Genomic DNA, 25881 nt, shown 5'->3' on the forward strand with positions numbered 1-25881 from the left:
TGAAGTGGGCTTTTCCCTCCATTTTCTTTCACTGTACTACTTCATCCCCTGACCACTCATCACAACCTAATAACATCTATTAACAGCTTTGTCTGTTTCAGACACACAATGTAGATTCTCCAATGCCTACCAGAGTACCTGGCACATACTATGCCTTCAATAAATAATTTTCAAAAAAATGAATTCAGATAAGGCAAATGTAATTTAAACTTTCAGTTAACTTATATTGAATGTATATGCCAGGCACAAGTCTTGGTGTATTTTACATATTACATTTGGTTGTCATCTAATTAGCTCTGAAGGTCGCAGATCCATAATTCCAAAGTCCTCTCTAATCCTATAAATTTTCTCCTTCTACCTGAGGGTTTTGTCCCGCCCCCCACATCTTCTCCGCCCCTCACGCTTCTGGGAGCCCAAGCAGGGTTACCCGGCCAAGACTTCCGGGGCCGATGCGCATGCGCGGCCAATTTGCACATGCGCAATACTCGCGCTGCCTCCGTGGTCCCTGCCTGGCTGAGGTGGCAGCAGGGGGCGGGACGCGCAGCGCTATGGCAGAGGGCAGCGGGGAAGTGGTCGCAGTGTCTGCGACCGGGGCTGCCAACGGCCTCAACAATGGGGCAGGCGGGACCTCGGCGACGACCAGCAACCCGCTGTCGCGCAAGCTGCATAAGATCCTGGAGACGCGGCTGGACAACGACAAGGTAACCGGGGCTGGCGGGGCCGGAGTCACAGGTTCCTGCGGGGCTGAGCCGGGCCAGGGGCGGCGTCTGTCAGGGACCCACCGCGGTCTCCCTCGTCCCGGCAGCAGAGGGACCGCGAGTGTGACCCCAGACCTGCGGGCTCCGCTGCTCTGCGGACGCCGGGGGCGGTGAGAAGGGGGAGCCCCAGCAACCTCCGGAAAAGCGAAGGGGTTTCCTGGGTGTTCTCTCCACCTGAAAAGGTGCCTTCAAGGCTCTCTGGATGGGATTGGTGAACGGTGGCGCCTCGAGAAGTGTCCTCCAAACACCCCTGGAGGCGTTTGGCTGTGTGAGCTGGGAGAGTGGAGGAGAGCACCAGACTGGATAGGAAACAGATGCAAAAGAGCAGATTCCAAGATAAGGTAGCGCAAATGGGGGTCGGGAGACCAAGAGAGCAGTGGTAGGGATAAGGGTGCATTTCCACGGACAAGTGACAACAATTGCAGTAATTTGCAGCGCGAAAGAACTACCTTTGCCCGTGGCTGAAATGAACTCATATCTACTAGTTTTTGTTGAGCCAAGCGCTATGATTTGTGGGCTCAGGCTGTATTTCTTTAGAAGATAAACTGACAGCATGCTCTCACAAGTACCTCCTGAAACTTAAGTTGGACTTGACGGCTCCTCACATACCCAGCCATCTCTTCTGTCTCTGTGAGTCGCTAGGTAAATTGGTCATGACAGTGTAACATAAAGAAGAACATATGTCAAAGTTAGAGAGTTTTATAGGTGAATATGTAGGTAACTGAAAATAAGCTGTCGATAACAATTTGATTCCGATATGTAAAAAAATAACATTGCAATGTGATGAATAAGAAATTAGGGCTCTGGAGGCTACCACTTATTAGATAGAACCACTGAATGTGTGCATTATGATTTGAGTAAGTCCCTTCACTAATCTCAGCTTCTGTTTAGCAATTAGGAATACTGCTATTAACTTTCTCATGGTTGTTATTTGAGGACTCAGTGAGAGACTCCAGGTAAAGTCCTTTGCAAAGAGCCTGGCACTTACTGTTTCTTAACAAATATTAATTTTATCATAAAATTTATGAAGTGTTTAATGTGTCTCATATTGATATTTATTATATCATTTAAGACTTCTACTTGCTCTGATATAGATAACATGGCCTTCTTTTTTGGACAGAGTTTTGCTCTTGTTGCCCAAGCTGGAGTGCAATGGTGCAGTCTCGGCTCACCGCAACCTCTGCCTCCCGGGTTCAAGCGATTCTCCTGCCTCAGCCTCCCGAGTAGCTGGGATTACAGGCATGTGCCACCACGCCTGGCTAATTTTCTATTTTTATTAGAGACGGGGTTTCTCCATGTTGGTCAGGCTGGTCTTGAACTCCTGACCTCAGGTGATCTGCCCGCCTCGGCCTCCCAAAGTGCTGGGATTACAAGGCGTGAGCCACTGCGCCCGGCCACATAACCTTCTTTTTACCATGAGGAAAATAAAGCATGGAGAGAGCGCAGCTAGGTTGTCATATAACTAGTAACTGGTGGAACTGTAATTTGCATCTGAGTCTGTGATTTCATTCATTCAACATTACTGATTACTTCTTTGAACCAGACCTTAGGACATTTCAAGGCTATGGTCAAAAGAAACTGCTTCACTTCATGGGTTTTTTTTTTTCTGTACAGTAAGTATTTATAGTTGTAAACATATTTTTGCTTCCTCTGAAATATTAAATTGAATTTATATAAATAGTTTTACTGTTTTTGTCAATCCAGCCAATATTTCAAAATGACAAACAGAAACATGAAAGGGTAAGCCTACTAGAATATACAGTAGTGGAGGTGTAGAAATGTATATCTGCAGAATTTAGGGTACTATGGGGATGTCCTGGGCTTGGTTCTCTGCTCTCTCTTCCATTCATGTTCTCTCTGTAAGAAAAATCTTGTACTTTCATGGTTTTAAGTAGCAAAAAGCATGATTACTCTCAAATTTATAACTCTGTTTCTGACATCTACTGAGCTCCAGATTTGTAGAATTAGTTGTCTATACTATACCTCCAATTGGATACTGATTGACGTCATAGAACTTAACATGGGTGAAACTCTTGATTTTTCCCTCAACTGGTTCTGCTCTCACTAAAGAACATCACCATTTACCCAGTCAAGCAAGAAGCATGTGAATAATTTTGGATTCTTGTCACTTTTTTTTTTTTTTACATCTCCTGTCAAATCCACAAACATATCTTATAGGTTCTACTTTGAAAAATATTTTTGGAATATCTTTTTTTTTTTTTTGAGACCAAGTCTCACTCTGTCGCCCAGGCTGGAGTCCAATGGAGAGAACATGGCCTTACTGTAGCCTTGATCTTGCTGGCTCAAGCGATCCTGCTGCCACAGCCTCCCAGGTAGCTGGGTCTACAGGCACATGTCACCATACCTGGCTAATTTTTTGATTTTTTTGTAGAGATAGGGGTCTTACTATGTTATGTAGGCTGGTCTTGAACTGGCATCAAACTATCCTCCCAACTTGACCTCCCAAACTGCTGGGATTACAGGTGTAAGCCACCGTGCCATGTTTTGGAATATCTCTTTTTCATTTGTACTACTGCCATCTTGGTCTAAGCCACTATCAAACCATACTTGGATTATTTTAGTTTTTTCTCTTACCTACCTCCTTTCTTGTACCCCTTTACCATTCATTTTCCTTACAAAGTTGGAATAAACTTTTATAAATATAAATCGTATTACATTACTCCCCTGCCTAAAATCGTAATAATTTCTCATAACTTCAGTCATAGTGGCCTTCCTTCTACCACTTTAGGGTCTTTGTACTCATTGTTTGCTCTGTCTGTGGAAGGCTTTGTCCCCATGACTGGCTGTTGCCTACACTGAGGCCTCAGTTCAAAATCACCTCAGAGAGGCCTTCCCCTTTAAGTTTCTCCAAGTTCTACTTCCAGTTATTCAGTTTCTAGCCTGGAGGATTCCAGTACTTATTCTTAAATAGATCATTCCAGAGATAGTTAATGTGCACATTATGTATGTGTCAACTAGGTATACACAAGTAAGTATGCATGTATATATTCCTTTTAAGTTTTTAACTGTTGGTATTACAACTGTTTCTATGCCTTGATGTTTCACTTAACATATCTCAAAGCTTATACTACGTAAGTGCATAAAGATTTTTTTTTGTAAATGGGTATATCATAATTTATTTAACCAATCCCTTTTAGATGGACATTTATATTATTTCTAGTCTTTGCAATTCCAAACAATTCTGCAGTGAATAATCTTGTATATATAACACTATACACAAGTAAGTATACCCTTATTGTGTTCTGGAAATAAGCATGCTTCAGTAATTTGAAGGTCATTCAATATTTTTTGGATTGTTTAATGAAAACAAATCGTTTGAAAATGATTTCATTACATTTTGTCTTGAGATTAGGAAACCATTTAAAAATTAGTTCCAGTAACTGTCTTCTGTTGCCAATTGTATAGGAGATGTTAGAAGCTCTCAAGGCACTTTCAACCTTTTTTGTTGAAAATAGTCTGCGGACTCGAAGAAATTTACGTGGAGATATTGAACGTAAAAGTTTAGCCATCAATGAAGAATTTGTAAGCATTTTCAAGGAAGTGAAGGAGGTATGTAAACTCTTTTCATTTAGCATATATTGAGAACTTACTATTATGCCTGGCTCTGTGCTAAGTATTTTTTTGAATTAGGTTGATATATTTGCTATTTGTATACTATGCCCAAATAGAAAGCTTAGCTAATTTCTCTTGCTGCATCTGGATCTTTATTTGTATTAATGTGATTTATGAATCTGTGACTTCCACAAATATTAATTCTTAGAAAGTTAACATTGTTCTAGAAGATTATCTTAGGAATTTTAGCTTTTTTAACAAAAAAATTAACATTTCCCTGAATGGCTTTCCCCTCATTGCATAAACCTCTCTTGGATAACAACTTCTCTACTGGAGATTAATTAGAATTGAGTTACTTTTACTATATCCTAAAATATGAAAATTTCAGATTAAGATCAGTAACTTCAATGTATTAATAATGATTCATCATACTTGAGAGTGTAGTCCACTCACCACAGAGTGAAAATAAATTTTATTTATGTTATTGTATCTTTATGTAATATTTTATTAGCTGTTTTAATACATTGTAATACTAATATATTTCTATGTGAGTTATGGAAGTGTTGCACATGGTTTCAATGAGTGTTCAATAAAAATAGGTTGTTTTTGACACCTTGGTAGGTTTTTATTGACTGAAGACTAATAATTTGGAAAGGATTTTTTTAAAAAAAAATTACATTAGAGGTGGACTCTTGCTATGTTGCCTAGGCTGGAGTGTAGTGGCTGTTCCAAGGTGTGATCATAGTACACTACAGCATCAAACTCCTGGGCTCACGCAATTCTCCCACCTCAGTCTCCCAAGTAACTGGGACTACAGGTGCCTGCCACCATGCCTGGCTCTTTTAAACATCATTTCCTACTAAAAGGAACAATCTTACCGGTATCAGAAAGCAAAGATGCTATCTGAGACTATTGGATACATGTCAAAAGGACTTTGGAGCTAATGTGAAGAGGATTCTTCTACTGGCCAAACATAAGACTATTTGAACATCAATAAGAGTAACTGCAATTGAATAACACTAGCAATAAAGGGATATTCAGTTTTATAAAGCATTTGCTGTTTTCCTGCGGTCATATTCTCTAAAAGGAATGGACTATTTTCTTTACATTTTTTCTAACACTAGATGTTATTCTTTTTAATCATTTCCAATTTTAAATATGGGATCTCTTGTCATGCCTTGACCAAAAAAATAAAAAATTATGTAACTAAAATAAGGACTTAGCTAAGAGAAGAGAATCTTCTTCTTGCTGTGTATATGATGTTTGATGTTACTTTTCTTCTTTTCAGGAACTTGAAAGCATAAGCGAAGATGTTCAAGCAATGAGCAACTGTTGTCAAGATATGACAAGTCGCCTACAGGTATTATATAATGGCTAGATTTTGGCTTAGTTCCTGCTATAAACTTTCAAAAATTATTATTGACAAAATGTGTAGATATCTAATCCATAATGCCCTGTAGGAAATTTGGGTATAAATATAATCCTTATTTTTAAAAATTGTAGCTATCTTTGTGTTTCTTTGGATAATGATTTATTAATATTGTTCAATTAACTTTAGAGCATTTATATTTTGGTCTAGCCAGTACAGAGCTAACTACGTAGAATTTTGATAAACCTTTCAATTCCATAATATTCTAGAAATCTAGGAGTAATGATTTTTTTTAGTAAGAAGCCTTAGGAATAATTTCACACTAAAGCTGTGCCTGATAAAGACCTAGCTTAATTCTGATTTATGCATAACCTTAAAAAATTCTGGGAAAATATGTATACTTTTAGGTCTTTTAATGAAAGCAATCCTAAACTTATAGTTTGATAGCAGAATCAGCATTTGACTTAATTAACCTCATTCATCTAATTTTGGAATAGTACATAGAATGGTTTCCTCCTAAGGGCCAGTCATGATTATGTCTACTGCCTTCACATTTTAACAGCGAACTTATATCTCTAAGTGTCTCTTGGAACGATTGACATCAACAGTGATTCTAGGAAGAATCATTAATGCATATTCTACAGATTAATCACAGGCTACTTGCATCGTCAGTTTGCAGGACGAGTTAATTTCTTGTTTCTCTAAAATTTTATCTTTTCTGGTCTTGTCTAAATTTTGATATTCTTACTAATCTATCAGATATTATTGGCATGTTTATTGTCTCTTAGTCCAATATTTAGATATTTGTTAATTCGACAATATTTAAATAATTATATAATATATACTAATTATTAATGGCCATTTCACATTTTTGGCATATATTTACTTTATTCCTCAGTGGTTGATTTTGTTTGACCCTTCTTTTTCTTTAACTTTATTTCCTTTTCTCCTCTTTTAGCTTCCATGACGTAATGCCTTTTCTCAAATTATACTTTATAAGGTTTTCTATATTGTACTTTTGTGTTTTTTAAATAGCATTATGCTTTGTTATATTAGACTACTCAGTTTCTGATCTTTAGTGGTAGTATCTCTTATTTTTTAATTTGTATCCTTAATTATGTTTTTATACGTTGCATCATAGAGAGATTTAAATATAAAAAGATCATAGTATTTTTATTTGTGCTATTTTTCAAACAGTTTATAAATATTTTAAATTACAACCAAAGTGTCTCTTTCTGTTTTGTCCTTTGTATTTTTTTTTTTTTTTTTTTTTGAGACAGAGTCTCGCTGTATCCTTAGTGGCATGATCTTGGCTCACAGCAACTTCCACCTTCTGAGTTCAAACAATTCTGCCTCAGCCTCCCAAGTAGCTAGGATTACAGGCGCCTGACACCATGCCTGGCTGATTTTTGTGCTTTTAGTAGACACAGGATTTCGCCGTGTTGTCCAGGGTGGTCTCAAACTCCTGACCTCAAGTGATCCATCTACCTCGGCCTTCCAAAGTACTGGGATTACAGACATGAGCCACTATGCCCGGCCAGTCCTTTATATTTTCTTTGCACCCACCTCACATCCTATTTTTTCTTCTACAGTGGCGTGGGCCTATTTTCTTTCTTTATTCAGATCAACTTTGTTGAGGAATAATTTATGAATGGTAATAAACTGCATCCATTCAAAGTGTTCAAATTGATAGGCTTGACAGTTTTATATGCCTATGAAACAACAACTATAATCAAGATACAGAACATTTTTGTCACATATAAAAGATTGCCTCATAGCTTTCTGATTGAATATTTAAAAATATTTGATACTGCCTATTGTTTACATTTGTTTTTGATCCACATATCATTTCTAATAGTAGGAGGTCCATGATTTTGAAAGTTTTGTTTATTCCTTAAAATTTTGCTTAAAGCTAATTTATTTGGATATAGCACTATTGGAATTCTAATAGTATACATTCATAATATCAACTCTAATGTTTTTAAGTTATTCATAAAGAAAAGTGTTTCTTAGAGTATCCCCACTTTCCCTTTTTCTTATAGAATGTTGTTATAATGATTCATTTAATTATTTAATATTTTCTGAAATGCTTTGACTATGGTACCTTTTAGAAATTATTAGAAAACATTTAAAAATGTAAGCAGTCATTTTATATATGTTAATATGTATTCCTTTGTGGTTTTCCTTGCATATGTTTAAATAATAAACATGCATTTAGATGCATATGTTTATTATTAACTCAAAAATAATCATCTTTAACATTTAAGATAAATGGAGACTGAGGTTAATCTTCATTAATATTATTAAATATTACTTTGGAATTCTTACCATAGTTTATAAATGAAAAAATCAGGAAATATGCAAAAAATATTTGCAAATTCTTATTATATAACATTGTGCTAAATTATCATATTTCATTGATTAATAAATGGTGTTGATTGTAAGGTGCACCCTCAATAACGACTAGCCTAAACAGCTAGTAAAGGTTTTTTGATGTTGATTTTGTGACGCATTCTTTTTTTCAGAAATATTAAAATGTAAACATATCTTTGACTTGAGGGGATACTATATTTTAAAAATTGCACAAGGCAAGACTGTACAAGGGTGGAAATGGAACTTTAGCGTTTAAGAAGTATGAGCATTTGAAGAACTTATTGGCAGTCTAATAATTCTAAAATAATATTTTGGGAGCTATCATGTTGAGCTCCATTCCTTAAAAGTCAGTGAAATGGCTGGGCGTGGTGGCTCACACCTGTAATCTCAGCATTTTGGGAGGCTGAGGCAGAATGATCCTTTGTGACCAGCCTGGGCAACATAGCAAGACCCCATCTCTACCAAAAACTTTTAATAAGTTAGCCAGGCATGGTGGCACATGCCTATAGTCCCAGCTATTCTAGAGGCTTAGGTGGGAGGATTGCTTGGGCCCAGGAGGTCAAGGCTGCAGTGACTCAAGATTGCACCACCATACTCCAGGCTGGGTGACAGAGTGAGACCTTGCCTCTTTAAAAAAAAAAAAAAAAAGATAAGGGATATGCAAAATTATCTAGGTTCAAATCGTTTTCTTAAAAAATCTATTTCCTGGGAACATACACTCAAAATAGCTTCATTTGAGGTGGCAATCAGGCTCTGTTATTGACAGGATACCTAGAAAGCAATAAGACAGAGAATTTCCCTCACAGTCTGAAAACTGAGTTTGTAGAGGATTAGGCCTCTAAGAACCCAGAACTGGAGGTGTCTAGGTCTAAGGCAGCTCTAGAAAGAAACCGCAGCAGGAGAAGCTTGACTCTTTATTGTGGTATTCCAACGTGAAAATGACCCAGTGTCTTCAGGTGTTTGCTCTGGTATTTTCTCTTTAACAGACTGACTCACCTTCTATTTTATGTGTTTTTCTCCACTTTACTAAAGACTTAATTTATGCATCTTTCTGGCTCATTTAATATTTCTTCAAGGCACAGACCCTATTTCTCTACGTGCCTCATGACTACTTGCTTCTCTTCTTATTGTTTATTGCCTTATTTTTGTAAATATTCCCTAGTTCAGATATTTGAGAGAGAATCTCATTGTCTTTTGTTTAAAGCCACTTCATGAATGTTTTCTAATCTTGGATAAAATGCTTTTTTAATTGACTTTTCACTCTTGATCCTTTCAACTCTGGCTTAGGGAAGGGAGAATTGCTTAGAATGAAAGTTGATTAGGAACAGCCTTGTGTCCTTTAGATGGGGCTAGCTCTGATCCTCACCAAAAACTTATATGGCAGGTAGTTTGTATATTACAACTTTCAAACTTTTACCTCCATCTTACACATTTCTATTGAGCTCCACACTAGCATTTCAGTGACTTAGTTAACAACCTCATGTAAAGGTTGCATGGTATCTCAGTTCAACATTTCCATACCTGAAGTCATGTTCTTCATTCTTAACTTGTTTTTCCAGTGCTTCTGTTGCACTAAAAAGCATCATGAACTATTAAGTTCCTTAGTCAGTATCTGGATACCTTTTTCTTTCTTGTAAGCCTTAGCATTATGTGTATATTAAGAACTGAGTGTGTTCTTCCAGTGGATGAGCCTTGAAACATCTACGTATTTCATTTTATTGTGCTTTTGAGTTCCATAGAGTGATCTCATTTGTTTTAAGTCTAAATTGCAGTAAGTGGTAGTATTTGTTTTCTGAAATATAATAAAATTGGAATTTACTTATATTAGATATGTTTATAATTTTAGGCAGCAAAGGAACAGACTCAAGATTTAATAGTAAAAACCACTAAGCTTCAATCTGAAAGGTAAGTTTTTCTTCATACAACCACCTTTTCAATAATTTGGAGATTGGAGTCAAAGAAAATTATATATAACTCCAAATCAAAATTAAAGCAGAATAATAAAAAACATGGTTCATAAGGTCCTAAACTATTATATTACCCAATAGTAACTTAAGCATAAAGACAGTAGTTTAGGAGCATTAAACTTGACATTGAGGTTGAGAGATTATTCCTTCTTTGGAAGAGAGGTGATGATGTATCGTTATTGTTTGCTGTGGAGTTCAGAAATGATTGCTTTTTAAAATGTAAATGTTTTCAGATTTTTAATAGTTTTATTACTTTTTTTCACAATCATTGTCTTTTATTTTTAAGCTATGATATATCCTCTCTGGTATAATTAAGAGTTAATTGTATAAATTCTCATTATAGTTTATACAATAGGTATACTATTGGTTGATTGAATGAATGAGTGAGTGAGTGAATAAAGGTGAGTACAATCTGGATTTGTGTTATGTGTTGTGTTCAGTATTGCTAAAACTCATAGCAATTATGCTAAAACTCATTAACTGCATCTCTCATGTGTGGAGTAGTATAGAGGGGGAGAAGCATTATATTATGATGCAGTATACTTGTCTCCTGCTCAGTAGTTGGGTACATCACTTAAACCTTTTAGTATTCTAGGTATTTCATCAGTAATATGGAGATATTACCGCTTTAACTGCTGATTTTGGGGTAGGTCAGTATACTATAGTATAGACCACAGGTCATCAAACTATGGCCACAGGCCAAATCCAGCTCAACACCTGCTTTTGTAAATGCAGCTTTATTGGAACACAGCTATGGTTGTGTTTACATACTGTCTATGGCTGCTTTTACCCTACTGCAGTAGAGTCGTGTGGTTACAACAGAGACCATATGTGGCCTACAAAGCCTAAAATATGTACTATCAAGATTTTTACAGAAAAAGTCTGTGACTTCTGATCCAACTAGTGTTTTTTTGTAGTTCAGGTCAAGATCAATGGGTTGTAAATTATGATTTATCAATCATTACTACTATTTAAATTGATCATAGCTAGCCTTAAAAAATAAATTAGAATAAAATAAAATAGAAAATAGTTTGGGTAGCTGGGCATGGTGGTGCACACCTGAAGTCCCAGCTATTCTGGAGGTTGAGGTGGGAAGATCATTTGAGCCCAGGAGTTCAAGGTTGCAGTGAGTTATGATAGTGCCACTGCACTCCAGCCTGGGTGACAGAAGGAGATCCTGTCTCTAAAAAATAAATAAGTAAAAATAGTTTGAGTGAATATTATTTTGTGAAGCCTTTCTTTCAGTTTCGGTAATGGTTTTAAATGGTTTAATATTATGGGTCATAATCAAGAGTTTGAAAAACACTGCCCTAGACCAAAAATGGCAAGTACATGACCCCCAACTCCTTAGTTTTACATCCACTGATCTCGACATTCTTTTATTTTGAGCCCTTAATCCTTCTTAACACAATTCTCTTCAGACTAAGATTGATGAATGGGAAATTATAAAGAGTGCAGAGGTGTAAAGTTACTTGTGTAAAAGGATATCATGGGTCTTAGGGCTACAAAGGACTCAGAGATCAACTGGAATGATCCATTGCAGTTAAAATGGTAACCAGTGTAACTTACTTTTCTGTCTTATAAAAACATTCAGAAAATGTGACAAAATTAGCAAAATAAAATATATGTACCAATATCATCTAAAAAATACTATCTTTAATAGCACAAAACAAAGAAAACATTTTCTTTACACGTATAGGAAGTACATTATTGGATATTGGAACATGTACCTTATCTTAGACCTGTGGCTTTCAAACCATAGTTCATTGAACCTCAGGGTTTCTTTGCAAGATGTAGAAGGATAATGGAGTTTTGGAGGTCAGATTCTCTCACCCTAATTTTAGTGAGAGCAGTTTCACTTTTACTTGTTTAATATATTAGGATTCCATGTAAGATTTTGTTTGAAAAAAGAGTTTGACAGCAGGAAAATATAAAAATATTGCACAATTTTAAGACTAGTTGAAAGGTAGAATACCAAATAAAATAGTCTCTTGATTTTATTCCTCATGCCAGGGAAAAATCTTTAAAAAAAAAACAAAGTATCAAAGCTTTATAAAAGCTTAATCATAATTTCATGCATTTAATCCCCTTTTTGTTTACTAACTACCTTCTCTTTCACTAAAATCCACTTTTACCCGTTGTGTGATTTCTACAAGCCAAAATGAGAGCAAGTTGATGTTGTCCTCAGATTTATAGAATTTCAAATTGCCTGGCTAGAAATTAAATTTAGGAAGTCTGGTCTTAAATTCCCTTTTATCTTGTTGATATTGTCATTCTGCATTTTATAGCTGGATAAATGGTCATATCCCCTACATTGGTGGTTAATTACTTGATGTTGACCTATAAGTCAGTTTTCTAGTACTTTTCAGAGCACCTTCAATCCAATCCTTTTGTGTTTAACATTTAATCAAAGACTTTAGTGTGCATATAGACAACTTACTTGCAAAATTGTGAATGACACAAAGCATGGAATGTTAAGTGTAAGGTATCAACAGAATCAAGCTTTTAAGAAAAAGTGGGGCTGGGCAAGAGGTGAATAGGATGATAAAGGGTCTCAAAAAATGATGTAGGGCTGAAAAAAACAGAATTGTTTATTTAGAAGTGTAGCACTAAGAGGGACATGATGGCTGTCTTCAAATATTTGATGATCTTTCCTGTTTTAAAAAAGGCTAAATTTTATTATATATTGCTGCTGAGTTTGGAACTGAGTTTTAAAGGAAAGATTTAGGCAAATTTTGACTTAACGATAAGCAAGAATTTTCTATCCCTTACAATATGAACAATTAGTTCTTCAAAGTTTTTTTTTTAAATCACTGGAAATATTTAGTCTTATGTTAGGTGTCATTGGAGCCATCTTTTATTTCAGTTTTCCTTTCTGGTCTTTTACATTACGATTCATGTATCCACACCTTATCACAGTAAACATAAGAGCCACCAAGGAGCTTGATAAAATGGCAAGTTTTGGCCTCCATCCTCAGAGAATCTGACTGAAAAAAGTAAGCAACTGTGTTTTTTTGATTAATGACTCAGTAAATCTTGATTTGGGCTCAGGATTCGGCCCTTTTAACAACATCCCAGGTATTTTTATGCAGTGGTCCAGAGACTATAATTTGAAACACCTGGCCTTAGACAAAATATTACTCATATTTTTGATTTTTTGTGGAATGTCTCTCTCCCCTACCTTAATTCTCTCATCTCCTAACTGGTAAACTTTGAAAAAACATTTTAACTTTTTAAATGTTAAACTTTATATTTTGAGATAATTATAGATTCACATGCAGTTGAAGAAACAAGGCCAGGCGCCGTGGCTCACACCTGTAATCCCAGCACTTTGGGAGGCCGAGGTGGGCGGATCACGAGGTCAGGAGATCGAGACCATCCTGGCTAATGCGGTGAAACCCCATCTCTATTAAAAATACAAAAAATTAGCCGGGCGTGGTGGTGGGCACCTGTAGTCCCAGCTACTCAGGCGGCTGAGGCAGGAGAATGGCATGAACCAGGGAGGCAGAGCTTGCAGTGAGCTGAGATCGCGCCACTGCACTCCAGCCTGGGCGACAGAGCGAGACTCCGTCTCAAAAAAAAAAAAAAAAAAGAAACAATACAGAAATCCAAGGTAGCCTTTACCTTGTTTCTGCCAAAGGTAACATTTTACAGAACTATAGTATGGTACCACAACTAGGATAATGACCTTGATACTATCTACCTGTCTTATTCAGATTTTGCAGTTTTACTCATTGGTGTATTGATTTTTATACATTTTATCATTTGTAGATTCCTGAATGCGCCACCATAGTCACGATATAGTACAGTTCCATCACCACAAATAGTGTCCTGTTGGTGGGTGGACAGTGTGAGAAAAGTTGCAGACTAAGCCCGTGTGAGAGATGGTTGACTCTGCAAAGCAGCCAGCTCTGTGAGGAAAGGCAGTGTTAAATTTCTTTATCAGAATTAAGCCTGTGCCTTCACCATAAAATTAGATTGCATTTTATAACAGTTCTTTTGAAAGAAAAGTTTCCTAGAAAAACACATTCCCTGTTAGAGACCTTGACATTAATTTTTCTCTAAGTTAATGCTGAACACAAAAACAAGCATTACTTTAATTGAAAATTGTGATTAAAACTAAGAGGATAACAGATCAATAATCCTGTATGCAAAGCCTTTTTAAACTTTTCCTGTTCTCAGTTAAATCTTTTTGTTTTAATTTTTAGTGTAATAGGTATTACAGTTGTTTGCAACTAATCGTTGATTTGATTGTCTCTGTTTCTCCTAAACTGTGAGCTCCTTGAGAAAAATGGCAATTTCTTATTCTCCTTTTTGTATTTGCAGTGCCTGCTATTTTACAGATTCAATAAATAATTTTTGAGTAAATGAATATGGAAAGCAACTGTAATGTTAGGAAAGGAACATAAAACTGAAAAATAAGCATTGTATTGGAGCTTGTAATATGGGGCTCTAAATAATGTATATAGGAGACAATATTAGAACATTGTGCTTCTGTTCATGTATTCTCAAAACTGTTTAAGCAAGGTTTATGTTTATTATTTTAGTAAGCCTGTGGAAGTGTTTTGGCCTGATATGCTTTTGGGAAGTGAAAATTTATGACATTCTGGTATCCCAAGAGCTATAGATATGATGTGCCAAGTGAACGTTTGTGTGAATGTATTTTAGGAAAATTGCAAGGCAGAAATTATGATAACAGGTCTCTGGGGGCTGGCAGGGAGTTGTTTTTTCATTTTAAAATATCTTTTTAACAAGAAACTTTGTTAAACAAGCAGTTAGCTTTAGAAATAGAAATCTATTTCTATATGGGGTTATTTGAATAATACGATACTTTTATTCAGACAAATGTATAAATGATATGAATATTTTTCCAACTGAGTGAGAAGGAAGTAAGTCGTCAGGACAGCTGAGATGCTCTAATAGATAAAGCTTAATGTAGAATTTTATTCACAGGACTGCAGGTTAGCATTTCCCCTTAATAGTTCATTGGTAGTCAGACGATGGGCTTCACTGATAATCAGGAAGGACTATATGTACATGAACATACCTTTGTATTTTTTAAATACTACTAAAATCACTATTATATTTTGATTATCTCTTATAAAGGCCCACCAGCCAGAATTCTCTCTGGACTCAGAAAAATAATCTCTGGAGAATGTTTATGTATGTGTATTTTTTTAAGTTCAGTATGTTAAAATGGAAAGAATATAGGACTTAAGACAAAAACCTGAATCTTAATCGAAACCTTGGGTAAGAGACTATTAGATTTTTGATTTTGTACAGTTATTTCTTAACCTCCCTTAACCTAAGTTTCTATGTCTGAAAGAAGAAAGGGGAAAATATCTATGTCATGGGGTTTTTGAGATAACTAAATTATTTATGTAAGTTGCTGAACACACTGCATGGCATACATTAAAGACTGTTGCCCCTCCCTAGTCCTCCCCTTTTATTGGACAAAGAAATCTATGTCACTCATCTTATTTCTGTTTTTGCTCCGTCATCTAGGAAGCTTAGAGCTATTTTGTGCTTAATTGCAATAGCTTTCCTCAGATGTATGATTTACTTTCTCAGCCTTTCCCTTTATTTCTTACTATTTTAGTTTTTAATAGTTTTAATTTATTTTTATTGCATTGTAAACTCAGGTTTTGAAATTGGTAGCATAAAAATATAAAACTTTATCTTGCATAAATGGTTTTATATTGCATGTAAAAATATATTACAGAAGCGTATGTGGCACATTTTCTTTCATTACCTAATAAAAGGTTAGGGGAAAACAGGGGAGCATCACATCTCCTTTCTTCTTTCTTCCTGTCTCATTTGTACATAGCAGCAGCTAGCCAAAAGGAAATATTGCCAGTGACATGCAGGAGCCTGACTCAGATAAGCTATAACAACTTTATTTCAGTCACACATATTGGACTGGAAATGAAAATTTGGGGGTAAGGCACAGTATGGCTTATCCATTTCTTGTGATTATGATCATGCTGTAAGGGAAATAGTATGAGGAAAAATTTAGAAATAATCTTTGGTTTAAGTATTTTAAAAGTTGGGTTTGGAGATGGTATGGATTTTTTTTTAATGAAAATTTGTCTGATCAAATTTTCCCCACCAATGAAAAAGAGCTTTTTTTTCCCTAACATTTTTTCCCCACCAGTACAAAAGAGCTTTTTTTTTTTTCTTCCTTTTTTTTTTGTGGGCACGCTTCATTTAAAGTGGCTATTGCTGTTTATTTCCTGATTTAACTACATTTATCAACCAGGTAGACTTTTTCTATATTCTTATTCATTCTACCTGGAATTCCATTTCCCAAAATTAATTTGTTGAAAACTCATTTGTCCTTTGAGGTTTCCTGTTGTTTATGCCCATCATATATTTCAAAATATTTTACAAAACTTAAGAATTTTAGGCTATCATGTATGTGTATGTGTGTGTCACACATGCATGTACATGTTCCTTGAGAATGTATATATGTATGTACATATATATGTTTCAAAGAAAGTCTTGCTTACTTTAAAAAATACTTCAGCTTATAGGAAATTTATTTCACCTTTGTACTTTACAGTTTTATTATATATTTTCCATGTTCAGCCAGGAACCTTTACTCAGTCACCAGAAAAAAAATTAATTAGTTCCTTCTTTGTACTCCCACAACACATTATTCTTCTAGCACTTATTTTCTGCCCTATGATTTCTAAACAGTGCTGGACGTTATGGTCTTTGACTATTTTAACTGGATAGCAAAGGCAGTGTATTAATGCTCTTTGTACCCACTCCTTTCTACACAGAAAACTTATCAACTGAATATATCTACATGGTTACTTTAACATTTTAAATAGTTACAGCTGACATTGCCTGTTAATATTTGAGACTGTTACTTTATAAGAGTAATAGCAAGTGTGCATATATACTTAACTAAATGTTATTAAGGAGTGGAAAGTATCAAGCTGGAAGAATGTATTAAATGCCTTTTAAGCTGTATTTTGTACAGGTATAATAATACATGTAATTGTAATTCAAAAGGTAGATCCTTTTTTGTTTATTATAAAAACATCTTTGTTGAGATATAATTCACATATCATAAAATTAAAGTATATAGTTTATTGGTTTTAGTATATTCAGAGTTGTGCAATCATCATTATGATCTGAATTACAACATTTTCACCATCCCAGAAAGAAAACTCCTGACCATTAGTAGTTATCCAGCCTTAGTGAACCATTAACCTACTTTCTGCCTCTCTAGATTTGTCTATTCCGAATCTTTCATGCAAATAAGATCATACAATATGTGGCCCTTTTTGACTAGCTTTTTCCACATAGATAAATACTTTTAAGGTTCATCCATGTTACTTTAACCTTTTTTATGGCTGAATAGTATTCCATTGTATAGCAACACCACATTTTGTTCACCCGCTCACTAGTTGATAGACATTTGGGTTATTTCCACTATTTGACTATTGCATATAATGCTGGCTGTAAATATTTGTTTACAAGTTTTTGTGTGGGCATGTTTTATTCCTCTTAGGTATATATTTAGGGGTAGAATTGCTGAATCATATATGATAACTCTTTAAGTGTTTGAGGAACTGCCACACTGTTTTCCAAAGAAGCTGCACAGTTTTACATTTCCGAAAGCAACATATGAGGATTCCAGTTTCTGTACATCTTTGTTTTTAATCTGTCATTTTGATGATAGCCATGCTACTGGGTGTGAAGTACTACTCATTGTGGTTTAGATTTGCATTTTCCTAATGACTAATGATGTCAAGCATCTTTTTTTTGCTTATTGGCATTTGCATATTTTCTTTGGAGAAATGTCTATTTACGTCCTTTACCCATTTTTTAATTTAGGTTATTTGTGTTTTTATTTATTGGTTGTAAAAGTTCTTTATATGTTCTGGATATAGGTTTGTTAGCAGATACATTATTTGCAGCCATTTTCTCCCATTTTGTGGGTTATCTTCACATTCGTGATATCATTTATAGCACATTTTAAATTTTGTTGTAGGTCGTTTTATCTTTTTGTCATTTGTATGTGCTTTATTTTTCAATATATTTTTGTATTGAAGTTATTTTATCTATTTGTTTTAAAATACTAAGATAAAAATTTAGAAATTTATCAGGTTTTAAAATCATGGCATGATACTGGAAATGCTGACAAGAAAACAACCTCATTACAGGATTTTATCTCTATTGAGTTTTAACCAGTCTTTCAAAAATGTTTAACTTTCAGTTTGATACTTTATAAAAACTTAAAGTGAAAAGTTTCTTCTTTTTTTCTATTTTAGAACCAAAAAAAATTATAGAAATACTTTTTCTTAAGGATTGTAATTGATAAGCAGATTCTTTAAGATCCTGTCAAACAGGTTATTTCACTTATTTTTCCATCATATGAATTAGGTAAAAGGAATATTTTAAGTGTAAAAAACTGCCTTTTCTTTCTTAAATTTTTTTGACATAATGTTAATATAAATCTATTGTATAAAATTTAAGGAAAACTAAAATCAGATATAACTCTACCACTCAGATAGAACCACAATTAATATTTTGGTATATTTCCTTCCAGAGTGAGTATGTGTGTGTATTGTTAATATTTTACTTTTTTCGCTTAATATTTTATGTTCATTTTCCTATGATTTTTTATTTCAAGGGATCATTTTTGGAAGTGTCCTGAAATATAATGCCTAAATTTTTCTCGAAAAAGATTATCACAATTTCTACTTCCATTCTGTCTATTTTATTAAACCCTTATCAGCATTAGATATCATCTTTAAAAACTTTGCCAATGTAGATGAAAAATATTATCACACCATTTTATTTTTTATTTTTATTTTTAATTTTTTTAAAATTATACTTTAAGTTCTAGGGTACATGTGTACAATGTGCAGGTTTGTTACATATGTATACACGTGCCATGTTGGTGTGCTGCACCCATTAACTCGTCATTTACATCAGGTATATCTTCAAATGCTATCCCTCCCCCCTCCCCCTACCCCACGACAGGCCCTGGTATCACACCATTTTAATTTACATATCATTGAATAGTGATGAATCGACATGTTTCTCATTTTGTTTTGCCATTTATATTTCTTTACTTTTTTTGTTTTGGTTTATATCTTATGTCCATTTAAAAAATTATTTCGAAATTATTTGGTGTAGGTGAACCTAGAGGTAGAATTAAGATATGACAGAGATAAGTTTTCAAGAAAAAGAAAAGTACCACAAGATTCATAAATCATGTTCTGGGCTGATTTGAAGGAATCATGAAAATTAAGTAGTCCGTTTATTTTAAATACTTAGGCAGTATACGACTGGACATACTGAAAATTGATGTACATGTGTTTATATACAGTAATTCCCAACCTTGTCTATGGTTTTGCTTTGTGTGGTTTCCATTACTTATGGTCAACTGCAGTCTGAAAGTAATAAATGGAAAATTTCAGAAATAAGCAATTTGTAAGCTTTAAATTATGTACCATTTTGAGTAGCATGATGAAATCTCAAGTGGTTGGCTCCCACTTTGGTGGGACATCAGTCATCCCTTTTTCTAATGTGTGATTCTATATACACCACCACTCAGTAGTCACTTAGTAGCCGTCTCAGTTATCAGATTGAAAAACAGTACGTGTAGGGTTTGGTACCGTCAGCAGTTTCAGGCATCCACTGGAGGGTCTTCGACTATATCCCCTGAGGATAAGGGGGGACTATTGTAATTACTTCTTAAAAATAAGTGGGGATTCCTATACATACTTTCTCACAACTTTTTATACCTATAAAATGCCTTATGGATCATTTTGTTAGTACATATAGATCTACCTCAGTTTTATCTATTACGTATTTTCCCATAGTATATATTTCACATATTATTATTTATTTATATAATATACAGTGATTGCACAAACATAATCTTAAATACGCTAGAAGTTATAATTTATGTGTTTTATGTTAATATTTATCTCCTATACTTTTTACTTAGACATTGAAAGCCCTCTAAAAGTTCCATATGTTGATGTAAAGTAAGGACAAGTTCTGTGTCATAAGTGCCTTTTATCACACTTGTCTCTGGCATAGGCCTTATACATTGTAAGTCTCCAATAATGTTATTTGAATGAGTGAATATTCCCAAACCAAATCACTGGACCATCTAACAATAACTTCCTGTCTGAATGGTTGTGAAAATTTACCTGGAAAGAATACATGTGGTAAAACTAGAGTAATATGATAATAAAAAATATATTAGAATTTATTGTCACTACTTTTAAAGTTACCATCTTGATATATTAAACTCTTGTTTTAGTACTGTGCCCATTATAAAAATATTTTTGCACCATCTCTTTTGTAGCTATATATAGAGCCTGTGTTTCAGTCTTTATCTCATGATTGATTTTTAGATCCACATTATTTGGAATGAATTGTAATGATTAAGGGGTATGATCAAGGTGGGTAGCATTTGTTTTGGTTACAACAAAATGAAACTATAAACTAAAGAGACAAATTTTCCTTTGTGCCTAATAGATTCTAAAGATAGATCCAAAAAAGCTCCCAAAAACATTTTATTTCACATGGTTAATTTTCATAGTCTCAAGGAATTTGATGAAATTTTATAATTACTTTAAATTCTTAATGATAATGACTGGAACTTTTAAAAATATAAAACAAAACCTGTTAAGGTAACTCTTTAAGCTTTTAAAAATTCATTTTTAATTTATAATTGACATATAATGATTATATATATTTATGGGGTACAATGTAATGCTTCAAGGTAATTACCATATCTATCACTTTAAACATTTATCATTTCTTTGTGGTGACAATATTCAAACTCTTCGCTATCTTGAAATACCACTGCATTGTTATTTGCTGTAGTCACCCTAGTTTGTAATAGAACAGTAGAACTTACTCTTCCTAACTGTAACTTTGTACTCATTGACCAATCTCATCCTGTCCCCTTCTCCCCACTATCTTCCCCAACCTCTGATAACCATGATCTCTCACAATACATAAAAATAAACTCTAAATGGATTAAAGAGTAAACTATACGACCCCAAGTTGTATAACTACCAGAAAAAAAATAGAATTGTTTCATGAAATTGGACTGGGCAAGGATTTTTTGAATAAGACCTCAAAAGCACAGGCAACAAAGCAAAAATAAGATAAATATTAAGATAACTTTTAGATATCAATAATAAGATGATTAAGAACATGACATATAAATCTGTGTATACTCAATTAGGTGATTTATCATTTGAAATAAACAGATCTTTGCTGCCACCTGGAGGATTTTTGCTTGTAAATTTCTTTATTTAGTAGGAGCATTAGCATTCAACTTTGAATTCAAAACCTCCATCCCAAAGGTGCAAATAAAACAGAGATGGCAGATGCATTGTACCATCTATACAAATAGTGTTTATGTTTATCTTTGTTCATTCTTATTTGAATTTTGTTTAATTGTGGAATATTACTATTCTCTGAATATTGCTAGTGAAATACTTTTATAACTTTATTTATATATTTTCAGTTCTGAGATACAGAAACCAGGAATGTTGAGTTTCTGTTCAGGTAGTTTGTGTTCCTAACTTGCCTGTGGGTATTGATTCTTCTCAGTCCCATAGGTCCTTGAGTGTGCCTTTTTCCGTCAGCTAGTTTAGATAGGTTGCACTCATATAATTTAAAAGGTTGTTTTTATTACTATATTTTGTAGAAAAAGTGGGGAAGACCAAAGTGGATAAGTGACTAGCAATTTATGGAGAATTAATAAAGGAGTTCTTCTCTAACATAAAATAAACTAATAAATTTGATTTTTGATATGTACGTCATGTGAAAACTTAAAAGGCTTAGGAATTGTTTTAGTGACTGAAAAGAAATTGGTTGAAAACAGGTACATATTTCTCTCTTATAAAAGCATCTAGCAAACTGCAAGGTGAACTATTTAAGTACTTGTAAGTGCCTGCAAATTTGTAATGCAGGGACCATGCATGGACTTATTTTTTCTTTTGCGTAATGATCAACTCCATTTATTGTGTGCAAGTATCTGAAATAGAACAATATTAGCTAATTTTATCACCTACATGTCTGATAAAATTCTAATATTTGAGGCAGAAACAAGACTTTTGAAAATGTTGAGAACTTTCCATACCTTTGTTTTAAAAATTTATTATGTCTGAGATAGAATTTGTTTTAAAGCTATGCAACTATGTACGATGCTTGATTTTTATTCCTTGTTTTGAAAATTACAGCCAAAAATTAGAGATAAGAGCTCAAGTTGCAGATGCCTTCTTATCCAAGTTCCAGCTGACTTCTGATGAAATGAGTCTTCTCCGAGGTACAAGAGAAGGACCCATTACTGAGGTATCCTGGCTTTCTGTTATAATCATTTAAAGTTTAGTAGTTACAGATATTAGAGAGAAATTGCTTCTTTGAAGCTTTATTTTCCCATTAAAAAAAGTTTCATCTGAGAATATTTTTATGTTTGGAAATTTAAGATGTGTATTTTAATTATATTTTTCAAAGTAATACATGTACTTTTTAAAAAGAGTCAATAAAGTTATAAAAAGAAAATCTATGTCACCTATTTTACTCTTCCTCACCTCTAGGTCTTTTGTCAACCATTTTCAATGTTATTAATTGCTTCTTTTGTAAATTCTATATTCTAGATCTATAGTTAAAAAGAATATGCTTTGATTATCTATGTTAACTATTTTCTATTGATTCTCTATTGTGAAATGTGAGGATTTAGCCTTCTGCCCACTCTGTCTCCTCCCCCAACACAGATAGTACACACATATGTTCTCTTTATCTCCTTCATACATCATAGTACAGTTAGACCACATTTTCTATTTTCTTTTCCTTTTTTTTTTGAGACAGGGTCTCGCTCTGTCACCCTGGCTGGAGTGCAGTAGCACGAACACAGCTCACTGCAGCCTCAACCTCCCAGGCTCAAGTGGTCCTCTCATCTCAGCCTCCCAGGTAGCTAGGGTATCCAGGCATGCACCACCACTCCTGGCTGATTTATTAATTTTAATTTTTAGTAGAGATAGGATCTCACTGTGTTGCCCAGGCTGGTCTTAAACTCCTGAGCTCAAGCGATGTGCCTACCTCGGCCTCCCAAAGAGCTGGGACTACAGGTCTGAGCCATAGTACCTACCCACACATTTTTCATTTTCATTACAGTGACATTACAGTGATTGCATGCTCTTTCTTTTATAACTTTGTGTCTTTCCTTGGGTGAGAAATCACTTGTTTTTTCATCTAATTAATTTTTTAAGCTATTCCATTCTTTCCAAACTGGCTGACAGAATTATAAAACCTCTCAAAATGTTAAATAACAAGAAAAAGTTTCATTTCTTTTTTTTTTCGTTGAAGACATTCAATTTTTCCAGAAAGGAATCTTTTGGCCTTCTAGCTGGGAAGAACTGTAAACTTAAGCCTATCGTCATCATTGTGGGATCAGAGGGCAAGAAGGGTTCTTGAGGTGGGGAAGGGTTCTCACTGAGTGTCTCTGAGTAGGTATCACTTTTACTGGCTTGGCTAAAATGGAACCAGTCATTTGGGTGTAGAGAGGTAAATAGGTGAGAGAATTAATAGAGATATTATGTATTAGTATGTACTGCCCTCATTTTTGAGGAACTTTGCACATTTGAAATATTTGACATATCATTTTTTCTCCCCTTGGTTGAAATTGGAAAATGAAGGTTATTATTATTATTATTTTAAGTTTTATCCATCAAAGAAAAATAACACATCCATTATTTTTCATGGGTGGAACACTATTTGTGGCACTCTGAAACCTAAGCCTCCAGTACATTTAAATATCAATCAACAGTTTGGCATCTGTCACCTCCTATATATTTAACTTTGCATTCTACTCTTGGACGAGGGAGCAATAATGAGTATACAACAGATACATAAAACATCATCTTCAGCAATAAGAATGCCAGGCTTAAGTAATAAGATGTGTAGTACACAACACATTTTTTTCATGTAGTAATTTTTAGTTTTGCATTTCTCACTAGACTACGTACACTTCTTGAGGACGGGGATTTTTGTCTTTATAAATTTTGTTTTCCTGGCAACTGTCAACACTATTTGGCACATAGTAGAAACTGAATTAATATATTAATATGTCTTAAAATGTGAATAAATACCAGTTACACCGTCTATGAAAACTTAGAGAAAGTTGAGATCAGTATAGGAAGGCTTCACTAAAATAGGTGAAAGAGTTTGTTTGCCCTTGGTAGTGACCTTTCAGTTTTAAATAATGTAATTTTGCCTGAAGCATGGACATAAAGTCACATTCTTAATTTTAAAGGATTTTTTCAAGGCACTGGGAAGAGTAAAACAGATTCATAATGATGTCAAAGTTCTCTTGCGTACAAATCAACAAACAGCAGGGTGAGTAACTGCTCACTGAACTAATTGCATTGCTGCTTATGTTTCCAAAATTTTAAAGATATTCTAGATTGTTTGTGAACTATATAGCATTTTGTGAAATAGAAGTTTAATCTTTATCTTTAGAGAATGGTGAAGTTATACTCTGACAGGTTTAGGCTAAAACAGCTGTTGATAAATAAGTGATGGTTAAAATGTGACATTTATTTAATTGTAGAAAATTATTGAAAAATCGTCCCATAAAATGATAAAAAGTTATTATGCTGTAATATGTAATATGCAAACAAAATAATTAGGTGCTTAGATGTATCTGTTGACTAAAGTTTAAATTATAATCAATTTTTTTTAGTTTAGAAATTATGGAACAGATGGCCTTACTTCAAGAAACGGCTTATGAAAGACTTTACCGATGGGCTCAAAGTAAGTGATTTCTTTTATGTTGTCTAGATTCATGAACATTTCTAGTTGTTTTTTAAAATTTTACTTGGTCTTTATTTGATATATTTTGATTTTAGTAATCAAACATTTTTTAAAAATAAAAATAGTATTTGTATTTGGTTTTTAAATTTTTACTTAGTCTTTGATGCATTTTGATTTAGTAATCAAAAATATTTTAAAAAAGAAAAACAAACTTCACATTTGAGCACAATGTTTTTTGTGTTTGTATCATGAGCACCAGCTATCAGCCACAAGCAGTATGCTTGATTAAGTATGAGAATAAAACAATGAAGACAGTTTCTGCCCTAGATTATCTTAAAGCAGATTAGGTATCTCTTGTTGTTTACATAACTGTAAAGTTGTAAGTGGTAAACTGATTTTCTGCTGTTGCTGTAACAAATTATTACAAACTGAGTGGCTTAAAACAACACATATTTGTTGCCTTACACTTCTGTAGGTCAGAAATCAGATGTGGTTCTCACTATGCTAAAATCTAAATGGTAGACCTGCAGTTGTTTCTGCAGGCTTTAGGGGATAGTCTGTTTCCTTGCTCATTCAGTTAGTTGGCAGAATTCAGTTCCTTGTGTTTGCAGCACTGAGGTCTGTGTTTCCTTGCTGGCTGTCACTGAGGGTTTTTCCCAGTTTCTAGAGGCTGCCTGCATTCTTTGGCTTGCGGCCCCTTCCTCCATCTTCCAAGCCAGCAATGTCAGGTCATTTTCTCATGTTGATTCTCCCCTGCCTCATCTTCTATCTCATATCTCTAACTTTTCTGCCAGCCACTTCCATTGTGAGGCCTGTGTGATTACCTTGGACCCACTTGGGTAGTCTGAGAAAATCTCTCCATTTTAAGGTCTACTGCCTTAATTTCATTTACAAAGTCCCTTTTGCCATGTAAGGTAACATATTCACAGATTCCAGTGATTAGGATGCGGACATCTTTGGAGGGCCATTATTTTGCCTACCAGGAATGCTTTATTTGCTTTAGTTTTGTTTGAAAATATTTCAATAGATATTTTGC

At 34.4% G+C, this 25881-nt stretch overlaps 1 protein-coding gene across 1 annotated transcript in view; it reads left to right on the plus strand.

The window, feature by feature from the left end:
* The first annotated feature begins 436 nt into the window (after positions 1-436).
* The window catches only part of COG6 (component of oligomeric golgi complex 6), a 97196-nt gene continuing 71751 nt past the window's right edge, over positions 437-25881 (plus strand). The window contains exons 1-7 of the mRNA XM_004054414.4: positions 437-701; positions 4185-4328; positions 5620-5691; positions 9920-9978; positions 22274-22385; positions 24346-24428; positions 24775-24845. Of these exons, the coding sequence (XP_004054462.2) occupies positions 450-701; positions 4185-4328; positions 5620-5691; positions 9920-9978; positions 22274-22385; positions 24346-24428; positions 24775-24845 (793 nt within the window). The 5' untranslated portion in view covers positions 437-449. The remainder of the gene's footprint in view (positions 702-4184; positions 4329-5619; positions 5692-9919; positions 9979-22273; positions 22386-24345; positions 24429-24774; positions 24846-25881) is intronic.

This window comes from Gorilla gorilla, chromosome 14, assembly GCF_029281585.2.
Source record: "Gorilla gorilla gorilla isolate KB3781 chromosome 14, NHGRI_mGorGor1-v2.1_pri, whole genome shotgun sequence".
Taxonomy (NCBI): domain Eukaryota; kingdom Metazoa; phylum Chordata; class Mammalia; order Primates; family Hominidae; genus Gorilla; species Gorilla gorilla.